General features: G+C 38.2%; 1 protein-coding gene across 1 annotated transcript; it reads left to right on the forward strand.

Moving 5' to 3' along the window:
- Window positions 1-3,771: 3,771 nt before the first annotated feature.
- On the forward strand, window positions 3,772-6,074 carry LOC133856764 (uncharacterized). The gene is made up of 4 exons (XM_062291814.1): window positions 3,772-4,244; window positions 4,341-5,339; window positions 5,425-5,652; window positions 5,730-6,074. The coding sequence occupies exons 1-4, from the start codon at window positions 3,804-3,806 to the stop codon at window positions 6,072-6,074; spliced, it is 2,013 nt and encodes a 670-aa protein (XP_062147798.1). The 5' UTR covers window positions 3,772-3,803.
- Window positions 6,075-16,572: the final 10,498 nt, after the last annotated feature.

Consider the following 16,572-nt stretch of genomic DNA (forward strand, 5'->3'; position numbering starts at 1 on the left):
GGCCATCATGACCTGAAAAGTATCCTTCTGCACTCTTCGTTCAGATAGCAAGCAACCTTTCAAACAAAGCCCACTCTTGGAACGAAGATCAGCAGTGTCATCTTTAGTGATTGTAATTCCAACTTTCTCACCATCTGTTAACGTCATAGCAGAACCAAGTGTATCTAGCAACTCCTCCATTGTGAATCTAGGAACAAAAACCACACAAAACAAAAAACACCACAAACACCGAATCCACAACCGGCCACCACAATACCAAAAGCAAAAACAAACTACTAATACTCCTAGTCGTAAAATAGCAGGAGACAAAAGCTTCTCAAACTCTAAGTTTTTCGTGAGGAGAAACCTAGAGAAAGGCAACATGCCACTTTGGACTTACTTGCAGCTTTTAATTAATATTCCTGGCAAAAAAAAAAGTAGATAGTGCTTGATTGCAGTGACAATATAAAATCTTAAAGCGGTAGTTTAAATGACAAGACATATTGATAAATATCTTATATTTAACTTGAGTTAAGCAACTAAAATTTGGCTAATATTTTTTTGTCTACTAATATCATCAAATATGAAGCAACCAGACCATCTAAAAAAATATTGATGCAGCGTAGTGTAGTTGGTCACAAAGACAATAAACACAAAAATTACATTTTTTCTCAAAATCAAGAGTTAATCAAGGATTCGAGGTAAAATAAAAAAGAAAACACTTTGAATCAAGAGTTAATAAAGGATTCGTGGTAAAATAGAAAAGAAACCCACTATCAAAGTGTTTCTTAGTGGTAGTTGATCAAAATAAATAATAAAAGAGAGAGAGAGAGAGAGAGAGAGAGAGAGAGAGAGAGTCAAACTACTACTCAATTGTCAATGTATCCTCTCAAACTACCAATTGTGTCAATGTCCCTCTAAGACCAACAAAAAGACAAAAATGATCCTAAATTTTTTTTGAATAAAACAAAAATGTTCTTATAAATTCGAAGAAAAAAAAAAACTAAAACTAAAAAATTAAAAAATTAAAAAAAGGAAAAAGCGATTTTTTTTTTTTTTAAAAAAAACAAAACAAAAAAATAACTAAAAATTATAAAACAATTTTTTTAAAAAAAAAAAAAGAAAAAAGAAAAACAAGTTTTTAATTTTTATTATTATTTTTTTGGTATAAATTTTAGTTAGGGATAACTACACTTCACCCCCCTGATTTATCCACGGTGTGGCGATTTACCCCCCAATGTACAAAAATCGGTACATGACCCCCCCGAACTTGCCAGCGTGTAACGAAATGGACCTTCCGTCCAGTCGCCCGTTATTTTGGATGGCAAGTCGGTCACGTGCAAGTCACGTGACCGTTTCAGACAGAAATTCTACCCAAAATACCCCCGCCTCACCTATCGTTTGGATTTAGACATTTCGTGCGTGAGGTCCCCACTTCCACTTAGCACGGACGGCTACTTTCGAAGGTTCTACACGAACTGACCCACCCACAACCTGTCGCCGAAATCCATACCGAAATCCATACCGCTCAACTCGTTCATAATCGTTGTTAAATAAAGGTTAGTGGTTTTTTAATGGAGAAAGTTTTTTTTTTTGGTAGGCGATTTGGGGGGGTTTTGTTAATCTAGGGTTTCGGATTTGAGGGTTTTTGTTAATTTAGGGTTGTCGGCTTTGGGGTTTTTGTTAATGTTGTTTGTTTAGTCTCATTTTTAATGTAGAAATTGACTGCAATTTGGGTATAAAAAAATGTTAGGGTTTGTCGGGATTTGGGGGTTTCGCTTACAGTATGTGTTTTTTAATCATTTGTGGTCCCGATTTGTATCCTTTTTTGCTTTGTTTGTTGTCTGCCGAAAACGTAATTGGTTTGTTAAAGTGCATTGGGTTTGATTTGTTAAAGTGCATTGGGTCCCGATTTGTATCCTTTTTGTTGTTTTTTACTTACAGTATGTGTTTTTTAATCATTTGTGGTCCCGATTTGTATCCTTTTTTGCTTTGTTTGTTGTCTGCCGAAAACGTAATTGGTTTGTTAAAGTGCATTGGGTCCCGATTTGTATCCTTTTTGTTGTTTTTTACTAATTTATATGCAGTGGGATCCCGATTTGTATCATTTTTTGATTTGTTTGTTGTCTGCCGAGAACCTAATTGGTTTGTTTTGTTTATATGCATTGGGTTTGGTTTATATGCATTGGGTCCCATGTGGTTTGTTTTGTTTACACCTTATATATGCAGTGGGGTCCCAATGCACTATTTTTTTGCAATTGATTTTGGAGCATTATTGGGTCCTTATTTAATATGTCTCTGCATTGGTTAATATGTATGTGTACCTATCAAATATATTTTTTTGCATATTAGTTGCACTATTTTTTTGGAGCACTATTTGTTTTGCATGTTACTACTTTATATGCAGTGGGGTCCCGATTGCAGTTGTGCTTTGCATATTAGTTGTAGTGCCTTATTATTGTGGTCCCCTTGTCCCATGCATAATATATTTTTTTGTTTGCATGTGTAGAATGAAGCTAGTCTTTGAGATTTATTATTGTGGTCCCCTTGTCCCATGCATAATATATTTTTTTGTTTGCATGTGTAGAATGAAGCTAGTCTTTGAGATTTATTATTGTGGTCCCCTTGTCCCATGCATAATATATTTTTTTTGTTTGCATGTGTAGAATGAAGCTAGTCTTTGAGATAAACTATGGGGGTAGGTTTGACAGAAAATATGGATGTATTTATGTGGGGGGTCAAGTGGATGTCCAGCCGGATAACGTTGATAGTGATGATGTGTCATTTGTCCTGATAGAGTCTATAGTGGGACAATATGGGTATAGTCCAGGTAATTTGATTTACTTTAGGGACCCTACCAAAGATCTAGTGGATGGTCTACAACTAGTATCCTCGGATTATGATGTAGCTTATATGGTTGCCAAACATGTGGATACTCCTAATGTAGTCCTTTATATTGTTTCTTTCCAAAATGATAGAGGTGGGGATGGGGAAGATTTGGAAAATAATGAAGAGGGAGATGATGGAGGTAGGGTTGATTTAAATGATCCATGGTGGGATGATAAAACCAGTGATGATGACGATGTTTTTGAAGATTATCTGGTGGATAGTGCTGGCCCTTCAAAAATGCCAGAAACTGATGAGGGCGTGGAGGGTGATGGGGAGGATGGGGATGGGGATGGAGATGGTGGTGATGGTACTGAGGTTGAGGGTGGGGGTGAGAGTGGGGGTGAGAGTGGGGGTACTTTGGGTGATGATGATGGCCAGAGTAGGCCATCTAGTATAAAAATGTCATCGTTTGAAGATGTTGAGGTGGATGAGAATGACTCTGAACTTGGTAGAAGTGACATCCTATTGTCACCAGTACCTGTCAGTGATGAAGAGGATGGTGGGACTTCATGTGGGACTTCATCTCACCCTGATGTGGAGTTCCATGAAGTTGACATTGTCAATCCAAACCTGAAGCTTAGAATGAAGTTCGCTAACATTCAACTATTTAGAGAAGCTGTTAAGCAATACAATGTGAGAAGGGGAAAGGACATAAGGTTTGAGAAAAATGAAAGAGCCAAGTGTGTAGCTGTGTGTAGAGATCCAGGTTGTGGTTATAGAGTGTATGGTAGACAGATGGCGACTGAGGCCTCATTTGAAATAAGGTCCTTAAGACCTACACATTCTTGTACTCGAGTATACAAGAGCTCAATTGTCAATTCGAGGTGGATAGCAGATAAACTTTATGATAAGTTTAAGGTTCAACCAGACATGCCACTGCGAGTGATACAAGATGAAGTCAAGAGGAATGGAATGTTGAAGTCAGCAGGAGTCAAATGTATAGGGGTAGGAAGAAGGCAGAAAAGAAGATATACGGTTGTCTGGGTGAACAGTATGGCAGGCTGTGGGATTACTGTGAGACTTTAAGGCGTACTAACCCGGGTAGCTGTGTAGTGATGAAGGTTGAAAGACCAAACCCTAATTTGCCTGCTAAGTTTCAGAGACTCTACTTGTCCCTTGCAGCCATGAAGAATGGGTTCTTGGAAGGTTGTAGGCCTGTCATAGGCCTAGACGGGTGCTTTCTAAAAGGACCTTACAAGGGAATGCTACTGGCTGCGATTGGTCGAGATGCCAACAACAACATGTACCCAATTGCAATCGCCGTTGTAGAATCTGAGACAAAAGACAGTTGGACCTGGTTCCTGGAGTGCCTTGTTTCAGATCTTGGTCATCATGAGAGGCACACTGCTCCTACATTCATTTCTGATCGGCAAAAGGTTAGTTATATTACTTGCATAATTTTACATATTACTTTTAGCTATTTTTTTTTTCTACATATAAACTTACCCATTTTGCACATTGGACTGATGTAGGGTCTTGTGCCAAGTTTTGATGTTGTTATGCCAATGGCGGATCACCGAATCTGTGTAAGGCATTTATATGCCAACTTTCGAGATAAAGGATTTCGGGGGGTGGCCTTGAAGGAATTGTTGTGGAAGGCAGCATCGGCATATACTGAGATCGAGTTCAGATTTCAGATGGAAGAGATGAAGAAAGTCAGTCCTGATGCCTTTGACTACCTAGACAAGATTGACCCCAGCGGATGGTCGAGAGCATGGTTCAGTGACTATCCTAAATGTGACCTCCTTGTCAACAATATATGCGAGTGTTTCAACTCATACATCTTGAAGGCACGTGACAAGCCAATTCTGACGATGCTTGAGATGATTAGGAAGCAGCTCATGAGAAGGTACCAACTTAAAAGAGATGGCATCAACAAATTGAATGGCAAGTTGTGCCCTAGAATTGTTGAGAAGCTTGAGGCCATTGGTGAGGCTGCATCGGACTGCCTATCCCGTTTTGCTGGTGATGGCATATTTGAAGTAGAGCAGGGAAGAAGGCAATATGCTGTGGATTTGAGGAGGAGGACATGTGGTTGCAGACAGTGGGAGGTGACTGGGATCCCATGTGCACATGCACATTCTGCCATAACATTTCATGGGCATAAACCGGAGGATTATGTAGATTCATGTTATAGCATTGAGATGTACAAGAAGGCTTATGCTCCCATCATATATCCAATGCCTAGTGAGGAACAGTGGGTAAAGACTGCGCATGATGTATTGGATCCGCCTAGATCAAGAAAGATGCCAGGCAGACCTCGAAAGGCCAGGGTAAGAGGTCCTGATGAGTCGAGAGTTCCTCAGAATCCTTATAGAATGAGAAAGTTTGGATTGAAGGGTAGATGTGGGATTTGCAAGCTGGTTGGACACAACAACAGGACCTGTCCAATGAAGAAGGACCAGCCCTCGATAGAAGTTGATTTGCCTACTCCACCACCAGCTAGTTTGCCCACTCCACCCTCAACAAGTGTAAGTCTCACTAACCAATATAGTTGTATAGTAGTTGATGTGCTATTAATGTATTATTTGATGTGTTATTAATGTTGGCCTTCAGACTCAAAGCGTTGGATGTAGCAGTAGTACAAGGGGAGGTGCACAACCAGCCTCCAACAGTCGAAGGGGGGGTGCACAACCATCCCCCAACAGTCGAAGGGGGGGTGCACAACCAGCCCCCAACAGTCGAAGGGGGGGTGCACAACCAGCCCTCAAAAGGACAATTACTGGTGCTACACAGCAACCCACTGCCTCTGCCCCACCTATTGCAACAGCTGAGAAAAATTTGGTACTTACTTTAGTTTAGTCTTTAAAATGCATCATACTGTTTATTTGTCAATATCTCATATTTGAAATTTATGGTAGCAAAATCCTGTTGGACTTAAAGTGCCCAGCTGGAACAGGCAACCGCCAGCACCCAAACCATGCATACCAGTTAGAAGAGTGTCTAATCGAATCAGGGCCATGGTGCAGAGTGTTCCAATTCAAAAGGGTCCACCTGTTTTGATTGACCTCACAGCTAGGACTGGTACTGATGGAGGAGGGAGAGTATTTGGGTTGACCCCAAGAACCCCACAAGTTGCAGAACACGGTGCGGCGACAACATCCTCAACACCGACGAAAGGAAAAAGGATCGCCCATACCATTGAAAAAGGATTACAGATTATGGAGTCAAAGCCGAAAAGGAAAAGACCAGAATGGAAGCATTGAAGTTTTTGTTTTCTGGAATATAATGGCATTTTGTATATAGGAAAGGGTTGGACATGTAGTTTATGTAAGTAGTTTGAATTGCATGCTGATTTCTTTTGGACAGATTTCAGTGTCTTTAAAAAACCTATGGTGTAGTGAATGCATGCTTTTGATATGTTTGTACAGATTTCAGTGTCTTTAAAAAACCTATGGTGTAGTGAATGCATGCTTTTGATATGTTTGTACAGATTTCAGTGTCTTTAAAAAACCTATGGTGTAGTGAATGCATGGTATGTGCATGGTATTGGACAGGTTTGGTTTGGTGAATGCATGGTATGGGTGAATTATGTTTGGACAGGTTTTGTTAAATGGGTTTGGACAGGTTTGGTTTGGTGAATGCATGGTATTGGTGAATGCATGCTTTAACACAAAATTATGTTTGGACAGAATTATGTTTGGACAGAATTGGTAAATGCATGGTTTTGGTATGTTTGGACAGGTTTTGTTAAATGGGTTTGGACAGGTTTGGTTTGGTGAATGCACGGTATTGGTGAATGCATGCTTTAACACAAAATTATGTTTGGACAGAATTATGTTTGGACAGAATTGGTAAATGCATGGTTTTGGTATGTTTGGACAGGTTTTGTTAAATGGGTTTGGACAAGTTTGGTTTGGTGAATGCATGGTATTGGTGAATGCATGCTTTAACACAAAATTATGTTTGGACATAATTATGTTTGGACAGAATTGGTAAATGCATGGTTTTGGTATGTTTGGACAGGTTTTGTTAAATGGGTTTGGACAGGTTTTGTTAAATGGGTTTGGTGAATGCATGGTATGTGCATGGTATTGGTGAATGCATGCTTTAACACAAAATTAGAGTGGACATGCATGCTTTAACACAACCGGACTCAAATAAGTTCAGGTTCAACACACATACATTTTTCATTTCCAAAACATCATCCATTACGTACCAATAATGGTTTACATAAAGTAACCATAAACACATCACCATAAACCCTGCCCAAAACATCACCCTAAACCCTAAACCCTAAACATCATCACCCTAAATCTTCATGGTAACAACATACGATCATGTTTGGAATCGAATACACCCTTTGATTCTGATCCAGCCATAAGCAGATACACAATCATCAATATCCATGTACATACAATTATTGTCTTATAAATCTTCTTCATTGTTTGGTAATTGATCCCCTGAATCTCGATTTCTTTACGGAGGGCAGCATTTTCAATCTCCATATTTGCCCTCAACTTTGCAACTTCAGCTTCAACTATAAGTCGGCATCGTTCGGCTTCCTCTATCCCCATATTCGCCTTCAACTTTGCAACTTCAGTTTCAACCATTGTACGGCATCGTTCAGCGTCTTGAATCAAACTTCCATGCCACTCACGCAAACGACCTACCACCCTCTCTCCATGTGAACACATTTTGGGATCAACCCATTGCCAGAAACCACAAGCTCGATTTATCTGAAAAACGATAACAAAAATAAATCAAAAAATAAATAAAATAAAACAGACAGAAACAAAGGTTATTTCTGGCTTATGTTATTTGAAAATTAATCGTTGTAGGCTATTTATGCACTTTTCCATATCATTTCAAAACTCATTAATCTTCAGAAAATTAATGAGTTTAATACATGTATTGAATTTGATGTTGAATGATTATGTAAAGCAGGAACGAGCTGTGAATATGAAACTGAACAAAAGGTTTGAGAGAAAAATGATTCTCTGATTTAGTATTGAATAGCATAATCAACTGTACATGACTCGCAGTATATATATACCGAGTTACATGACTTGCTTTGCAAGTTATAATCTAACAGTCTAACTAACTAACAAAACAAAAGTCACGTGTCTATACAGAATTAATCACATGTGTAAAAATGTAATCTAATAACATGCTCCAAAAAAAAAACTACTAAATAAAAATCAACCCAGTTCATTTTTTTTTTTAAAATATTTATATAAGTACAGTAAGAGGTAAGCAGCATTGCTCTTCATAAAAATTGCTGAAGATTTTCGGTTAAATTACCTTGTAATTTTGGCATTTCACAAACCTTCTGCCGAAATTTTTTTCGGTGTAGGAGGTTAACATACAAGCCGGACGCTCGCAATAACAAATCGGCATTACTGCAGAAGTTGCCCCACTCGTTGTCGACTCCGACTCCGTAGAAGCAGTGCCTGATGGTTGCATCTTCGGGAAATGGTGCGAAACTGGTTAGAGATGTCGAAAATTGGAAGCCCACTTTGAAAACCCTAGTTCCTAGTTCTTGCAAAGAGCCGTTGGTGAAGGAGATGAGAAATATGTGCGAGCACAGGGGTGTATAAAGATGAGGTGAGGCGGGGGTATTTTGGGTAGAATTTCTGTCTGAAACGGTCACGTGACTTGCACGTGACCGACTTGCCATCCAAAATAACGGGCGACTGGACGGAAGGTCCATTTCGTTACACGCTGGCAAGTTCGGGGGGGTCATGTACCGATTTTTGTACATTGGGGAGTAAATCGCCACACCGTGGATAAATTAGGGGGGTAAAGTGTAGTTATCCCTTTTAGTTATTTTATATTTTTTTAGTTTTTATTTTATTTTAATAATTTTATGAAGGGTATTTTTGTCATTAGAGAGACATTGACATTTTTTTGTAGTTTAGGGGGGGACATTGATACAATTGGTATTTTTTTTTTTAGGGGAGGACATTGACAATAATGTGGTAATTTGAGGGAATTATGTGTGCTTTTCCCAACCAAAAAAATAAAATGTGGCTCTAGATGGTCATAACATATATTATAGTACATAAACTTCTAAACCTAATAAAATGTTAAAAGAAAGTCAATGTACAAAATTTGCCACAGCTCGTTCGAACTCAATTTGCAATACAAGCCATTCTACCAAAGGTCGTTCAAACCTAACTTGGAACAAGCTATTCTATCCAACTTTTTCAGTCTTTCTTTTACATCCCATTTTGACCTAATAAATGTTGAAATTAGTAAAACTTCATAAACTTGACTTTGTAGGCCTTTGAATCAGATTTCCAACGCCACCAAGCTTGCTTCCATCTGATATCAGAATCACGAGATATCCTCTCTCTCTCTTTTTTTTTTTTTTTTTTTTTCTTTTTCTTTTGATACTAATCTAATGGAAACTGCTCTACATCATTCTCCCTAGGTTTGAGAGAATTCGTCTAGGAATTCTGATGGTCCTTACCTCATTTGAATACCTAATCAATCTATTCCATCAAATTCTCCTCAAGAGCAAAACAATGTAATATCCCAAAATAAATAACACTCCACTGATCACCATAAAAACTTTGATGAATAACTTCAATATTCTTCGCACCATGTTCAAATACTTCAATCTTCACACGCCCTTAATTTATCTTATCTTATTCGTGCGACATGAAAATCTCCTAGAATTGATCAATTATTTATTCCCGTATAAAAAAAATAAAAGTTTCTCCTCTATCGTATAGAAATCATCGAAACCATTATTAAAAGAATTTGTTAAAATATTGTCAGTTCCAAAAAATCTACAAAACTAACTTTTTCCACGCCCAGGTCACATACTTGACTCTCGGGCTTTCATCAAACACTTGATATATATCATTCACATCAACAAAAGTTTTTGTGTTAACGCAAGTACTTACTTCACCCAACAGTTCCTCTTGATCATATGATAGAACTTACCACAAGATCTTCATCATCGACATCGATATCATAAGCTGGTGGAGAATTCTAATCCACAAACTATTGTGAAGGATCTTCAACATCTTTTTCATGTTGGAACTCCTCGTCAACAAACTTCTCTTCTTGGAAGTCTTCATTAATAAACCCATCTCCCTCTTCCACATAAGATGGATTCGGTAGATAGATTTAAGGCTAGCGAATAATAGTCAAGGTGGTGCGCTACGGATTCCGCGCATCAAACTTTAGCTCCCTCCTTTGAAATTGCATTTCATAAACCGTAAATGTGCCCTTCATTATGCATCTCTTGGATGATTTTCAATCTCAAGCTCTCCTCGAAAATACGAAGCCGATTGCCCTTAAAAAGGAACCCATCATGTACTAGGAAATCCTCTTGTTGCCCCACTATCACATCTTTAAAAATAGGACTAAAGAACAGATTAGCAATTAAAGACTCTTTTAAAATATCAAATCCAAGTACCTTTGTCCTAACAGTAGTCAATAGTAACGCTTTCTAGCTGAGCACATCTGCCACCCTATTCAATGCTCTGGATTGTGCTTGATGACAAAGGAAAATTTTTGTACATATGCCACCCACCTGGCATGTCGCAACGATAGCTTATCTTGACTGTTCAGGTGCTTCAATGCTTCGTGATCTGAGTACAAAATGAACTCGTTGTAGGCCAAGTATGAACTCCTTGTAGAACTCCAATGCTTCAGGGCATACACCAATATGTAGAACTCCACATCATAGGTGCTATAGTTAAGCTTTGACCCGCTTAACTTCTCTCTGAATTAAGCCACCAGCATCCCACCTTGGATTAACACCACTTCAATTCCAACCTTTAATGCATCATATTACAACTCAAAGGGCTGTGAAAAATCTGGCAACACAAGTAACAGGTCTGTAGTCAATTTCTCCTTGATTACTTCTTGTAGATAAAGTGTAGATAAAGCGACATCAACCCATATAAACTCCACACCTCATGCAATATGGTAGAAATTTGTCATTGCTTAACATCTGAAACTTTGGACTTGTCCATTGATAAGCCACCTTTTGACACTACATAGCCAAAGAAAATAATAGAGTCCCTCATGAACAAACACTTAGCTATTGCAAAAAAGAACTTTTCCTTGCACAGCACAATAAGCACATCTCGCACATGTTGAAGATGCATGTTAATGTTAGCACTATAAATAAAGATGTCATCAAAGTATACCACCACAAACTTGCCTATGAAAGGGCGAAAAATCTTATTCATCACTCTCATGAATGTGCTAGGTGTATTTGATAACCTAAACAGTATGGCCAACCATTCATACAATCCCTCACTCTTCTTAAACTCAATCTTCCACCTATCACCCAATCTAATCCAAATATGATGAAAACCATTCTTCAAGTCTAGATTTGTGAAAAATGTGGCCCCACTCAATTGGTCTAGCAGACCATCCAACCATGGAATATGGAATCTATACCTCTCATTGATCTTGCTCATTGACCGGCTATTTATTTACATCCGCCAAGAACCATCTTTCTTAGGTGTAAGCAACGTACGAATTGCACATGGACCCAAGCTCTCTCGTATATGGTCTTTAGCTAGTAATCCTTCCGCTTGTCGCCTCAACTATTCATGTTCCTTAGGACTCATGCGATGGTGTGATCGATTGTGAATGTTAGATCCCGGCACCAAGTTAATAAGTTGTTGAATATCTCTAAAAAAATGTAACTCCCCTAGTAACTTCTTCGGAAATACATCAACAAATTCCTTTAACAAATCTTTCACTTGCTCCGGTACTTTTCATTCCTTACTACTTTCTTTGCCCATTAGCACAAACAATACTCTGAAAGCTAGCATTTCATCCACATTATTTCCTTACTAAAGGACATTTACCATCCCCCTTGAGGGTTTTGATTCCATCACTTGGCTAGGTATAAGCGTAATCTTCACGTTGTCAAACATGAAGTTATAGGTGTTCTTCCTCCCATCATGGACAATAGCTCTATCATATTGCCATGGTCTTCCCAACAATAAATAACATGCATCAACACACCACACCATACTTTTTCCATATATTTAGCCCTCATAGAAAAGGATACTAGACAACGTTTAAAGACTGTTACCTCCTTTCCTTTCTTGAGACACTCCAACCAATAGGGACTAGGGTGTTCTCCATTTCCAAATTCAACTGCCGAACAACTTTCTTCGACACTACATTCTCACAACTCCCCTAATCAATGACAAGTTTGCACAACTTTCCTCCCATGTTACAGGTAGATTGGAAGATGTTATGCCTTTTGCTCCTTATGAGGTGTAAAGCATACTCTCTTCACCACCAACAAAGGACCTTCATACCCCATTACAATATCCTCGTCAACTTCCTCAATGTCATCAAAGTTGACCTCCTACTCAAGCTCACTCGTCGGGTTGTTCACTGCCTTACCCGAATCAATGAGTAAGCTTTTTCCATACCTGTCTCCTTTATGGCAATCCACCATCCTATGTTCTGGCTCACCACACTTGAACCACTTAGGAGTGCTAGTCGAAGATGCCTTGTTAGCCTGCGCATTCAATTGCCCCCTAATTTACGTTGGAGGTTGATTTGAACTACGTGCAGTAGGTGTGACACTCGTACAGTTACTACTGCCACTCCCTCCTCCTCCAAACAGGCTCATTTGGCCTTTTAAAGAATGTCTTTTATAGATGTAGGGCCATTTGATGTGCCTCACACGCATTGATTGGATAAAAAAAAAAAAAAAAATTTAAGGAGTCTTGAAATTGTTGCAGCATACCTCCAATATAGTACAACACCAATTGAACCTCGGCCTCCACTATATCCACGTGAGCCACCAACTTGTAGAACTCCACTGTATAATCATCCATGGATCTTCCTCCTAGTCTCAAATTCTGCAGCTGTTGGTACATGTCCCATTTAGTTATGGGGCAAGAATGGGACCCTCATGTGCTTCAATGGTTTCTCCCAACTATTGATTTTCTCTTTACCTTGCCACACCTTGGTTTACTTCGTTTGTTGCCACCACGCAACAACTCAACCTAAAACTTGGTTGTTACTAAAGGGACCCTTCAATCATTAGACACCTTATTAAAGTCTAAGATCTTCCCTACAATAGCTACCCAATTAAGGAATTATTCAGGTTATAAACAACATTGAAATTTTAGAATGTCGAGTTTGAATCTTGACTCACATATGTTAGTCTTACCTTGCGCCATGGGATGCTCCATCCGCACCTTACACTCCACAAACAGGTTGACAAGTTCACTCTCAAAGCTATTCTTATATTTCTCCTTCACATAACACGAATTTGGTTGATTAAGATGATTTTTTGGGCCACCCATGGCCTAAAAAATCAAGCGGCTATAACCTCGATTTGTGCCCTGAATTGGGCACTAGCTCTTTCTTCAAATTGTTCATGTTGCTCTTCCAATTGCTTGTCCATGTGCTAATGCAAACGCATCGCCAGTCATTCCTCGCATGTTGTCTCTTCACGCTCATGCACATCATCAATGTTTGCAAAGCGGTTTCCCCTTCTACATCCTCCTCACGCCATGGAAAGTAAACCATGAGCTCTGATACCAACCGATGAAGCATAGCATAATGGGTCATAAAGACAATAAATACAAGAATTACAACTCTTCCAAAAACCAAGAGTCAATTAAGGATTCGAGTTATGATAGAAAAGAAAATCACTATCAAAGTGTTTCTTATTGATAACTAATTAAATTACATCAAAATCGAGGCTATAGATGGCGATAACATATATCTGCAATACCTAGACTCCTAAACGTAATAAACTGATGAAATAAAGTTGGTTTATGAAATTTGCCACAGCTCATCTAAACTAGGTCACTTACTCGTTCAAATGAATAAAAACATTATGTCACCCATTCCAAGTCTCATTCGAACTCAACTTGGGACGAGCCATTATGCCAAAGATCGTTCGAGCCTAACTTGGAATGAGCTATTATGTCCATCTTTTTCAATCTTCCCTTTACAACCTGTTTTGACCCAGTAAATGTTAGAATTAGTAAAACTTTATAAACCATGACTTTGTAGGCATTTGAATTAGATTTCCACCCCCACCAAGCTTGATTCCATCCAATGTCAGAATTACGATAAATGACTTTTTTTTCTTTTTTCTTTTTCTAAAACTTTTCTCATGGAAAACTCTCATGCATCAAATTTCATCAAACAACTTCATTGGCATAACATTACTCCTTAAGTTGATAGTCATAATTCAAAAACACGTATTAGATCAAAATCGTAGCTTAGTAACATATCCCCAATATAATAGTTACGTCAATACATCCCAAAAAAACAATTTGCGAAAATCATACTAAAGCCTCAAAAGGAAATTAACACAATTAATTATATTAGCTCAGATGACCACATTTACCTCCTTTTGGTCCTCTTGCCCAAACTTTAGTGATGGCTTCTCGGTAAAACAAATGTTTATAAGTGGAAGGAAAAGTAAGTCCATAACTTAGTAAGTAAAATACACATGGGAGTAAACTCTTTAGGTGATCTCTTATATAAGCACATAAGTAGAGTAATTTATGCAATGATATTCTCAAAATGGTAAGTTCCCACAATTTCTTAACTGATGCTTTATGAATTTGTAAGGTATCATGTTGTGTAGAAATAGTGTATGATTGTGACATTTCAAATTTAATCATAGAAATTTCATGAATTGGGCAAATCATGCCGATACATGTACATAAATATATTTTTTGTCTTAATTTTTTTTTTCCTATATGTACCTTTAACCCTCGTACAACGAAGTTTGCATGTCCAATAACACCTCTAGTACACCCCTACGGCCGCGGGGTTGCACGCTATTGTGTACCCTAGTGGATCGACCAGAGTTAGTCCTTGGTGGCTCACTCAACCTTGGAATACCCGCACTGATAGCCTCACCCTTAGGTGGTTGCGCTGGCTACAAACGTATTTAATACTTCCACTCAAATCTACTGTAAATCTACTAGACCATAGGTTCAAGCTTGTATATTATGGAATGCACATATCCACAATAATACATTACAACATAATTGTTTCACAATAACTTTTATTTTATGGTGGACATGGCATTCTACTTATGGATACTCTAGTGTCAAATTGTTTGTCTAAGAACCCACTCCCAACGATACAATATTGTCCGTTTTTGGCTCCCTGAACCAGACTTCCTAGGAGGTCCCATCCTGGTACTACTCTCACTAAAGCGTGCTTAACTGCGGAATTCTGATAGGTTCATGGCCATCACGACTTTAAAACGGGTTGTGTCAAGAAATGTGCGAATATACATATAAGCACATACTAATTTCCACACCGAGGCGATGTGGGATGTCACAGTTTCCATGCACATGATGTTTGTTTGTGTCTAGGGCTCACATTAGAGGAGAAAACATAGTATTAAATTCTTGCAGAAAATTTCTTGTTTTTCTATTTAAAATTTGAACGTGCACGAAATTATCATTTTGATGCTTACATGTGTGTTTGCTTACCTAATGTGTTGAATTCCTCGACAAGATCCTCCATGTAACTCCAGTTCCTTCATCTGCTATTTTTCCCTATCATTACTCGGGTTCCTTAATTATAAAACCCTAATCTACCCTTCATAATCCACATTATTCTCCCAAATCCACTCAGTCAACCACAACAACACACGTCACACAAAAATTTCCTAAACAAATTTATTACTCAATCCTTAAAGAAATCGGGCTCTAACAAGGTAGACTTTGAGCTTTCATGGAAAAAGGCTTCCCTTTTTCCCGTTTTCCAACCCAACACCTCACTCACACACCATCAATTGGAAATATAACTCCATGCATAACGAGAATACATTAAAACCTTCAAAGAAAACCAAGAAAATCTTTAGTGTTTCTCACATTTGAAGCTCTTACGACTCCTTTAGCTCCAAGACACCAAATTCTCTCTCTCTCTCTCTCAAACAAGTGGAATGGTTGGGGAAGGGGGTGGCTAGGGCTTTTAAGCCATAAACCTTGACATTTCCAACTTTTGGAGGTGTCTGTGTCACATACATGGACCATCCCGTTTGAACGATGACACTCATGTTCGAACGAGCCTCAAAATTTTAGTACACGTGGCCTTATCCATATCTTGTAAAAACACTATAATAAGTTGATAATAATAATAAATAAAAATAAAATGCAATTATTCGTTGAAAACATACTTTATAAGAAACCAACACGAATGATTTAAATTAACATTAAAAATAATTCAATGAGCACCATAAAACCAATCTCTTTTTACCAATAGTTGACACTTTCATACCCTATTCGAACGTTCGATGTCTCACTGGGACGCTCAATAATTACCCCAACCGAACGTTCGATATCCCACTAGAATGATCGAGCTATTTTTTTTATTTTTTTATTTTATTTTTTTATTTTTCCGAATATTTGACATTCCACTGGAACATTCAAATTGTCTTTGTCCCGACCATTCAAAGTATGCCCGAACCTCTGATCACGCATATGTTCGAATTCCTTTAGAATTGGTTATCCCCCAAAGTTTTGTTTTTTAATAGTTCGTAAAAAATTTCTACATAATTATCAAAATGTTTCGTTCAAATTGCTAATTAGTATTGTGTGATAAAATTGAGATTTTTTTTTTTTTTTGACATGTCCACATAAGAAGAGGAGGAGGATTCGAACTAGTGACTTCCGCTTCATGAGACATGGTCTCCAACCGATTAAGCTATCCCTTGAAACGATAAAATTGAGACTTAATAAAAGTAAAATGAACGAACTATTATGTTCACGCGCTTTCCACCCC

The sequence above is a fragment of the Alnus glutinosa genome, chromosome 14, assembly GCF_958979055.1.
Source record: "Alnus glutinosa chromosome 14, dhAlnGlut1.1, whole genome shotgun sequence".
Lineage (NCBI taxonomy): Eukaryota > Viridiplantae > Streptophyta > Magnoliopsida > Fagales > Betulaceae > Alnus > Alnus glutinosa.

Coding starts and splice junctions, on each gene's coding strand:
- LOC133856764 (XM_062291814.1), top strand. CDS start 3,804: ATGTATAGGGGTAGGAAGAAGGCAGAAAAGAAGATATACGGTTGTCTG. Junction 4,245..4,340: donor TCATTTCTGATCGGCAAAAG/GTTAGTTATATT, acceptor GGACTGATGTAG/GGTCTTGTGCCAAGTTTTGA. Junction 5,653..5,729: donor CAACAGCTGAGAAAAATTTG/GTACTTACTTTA, acceptor AATTTATGGTAG/CAAAATCCTGTTGGACTTAA.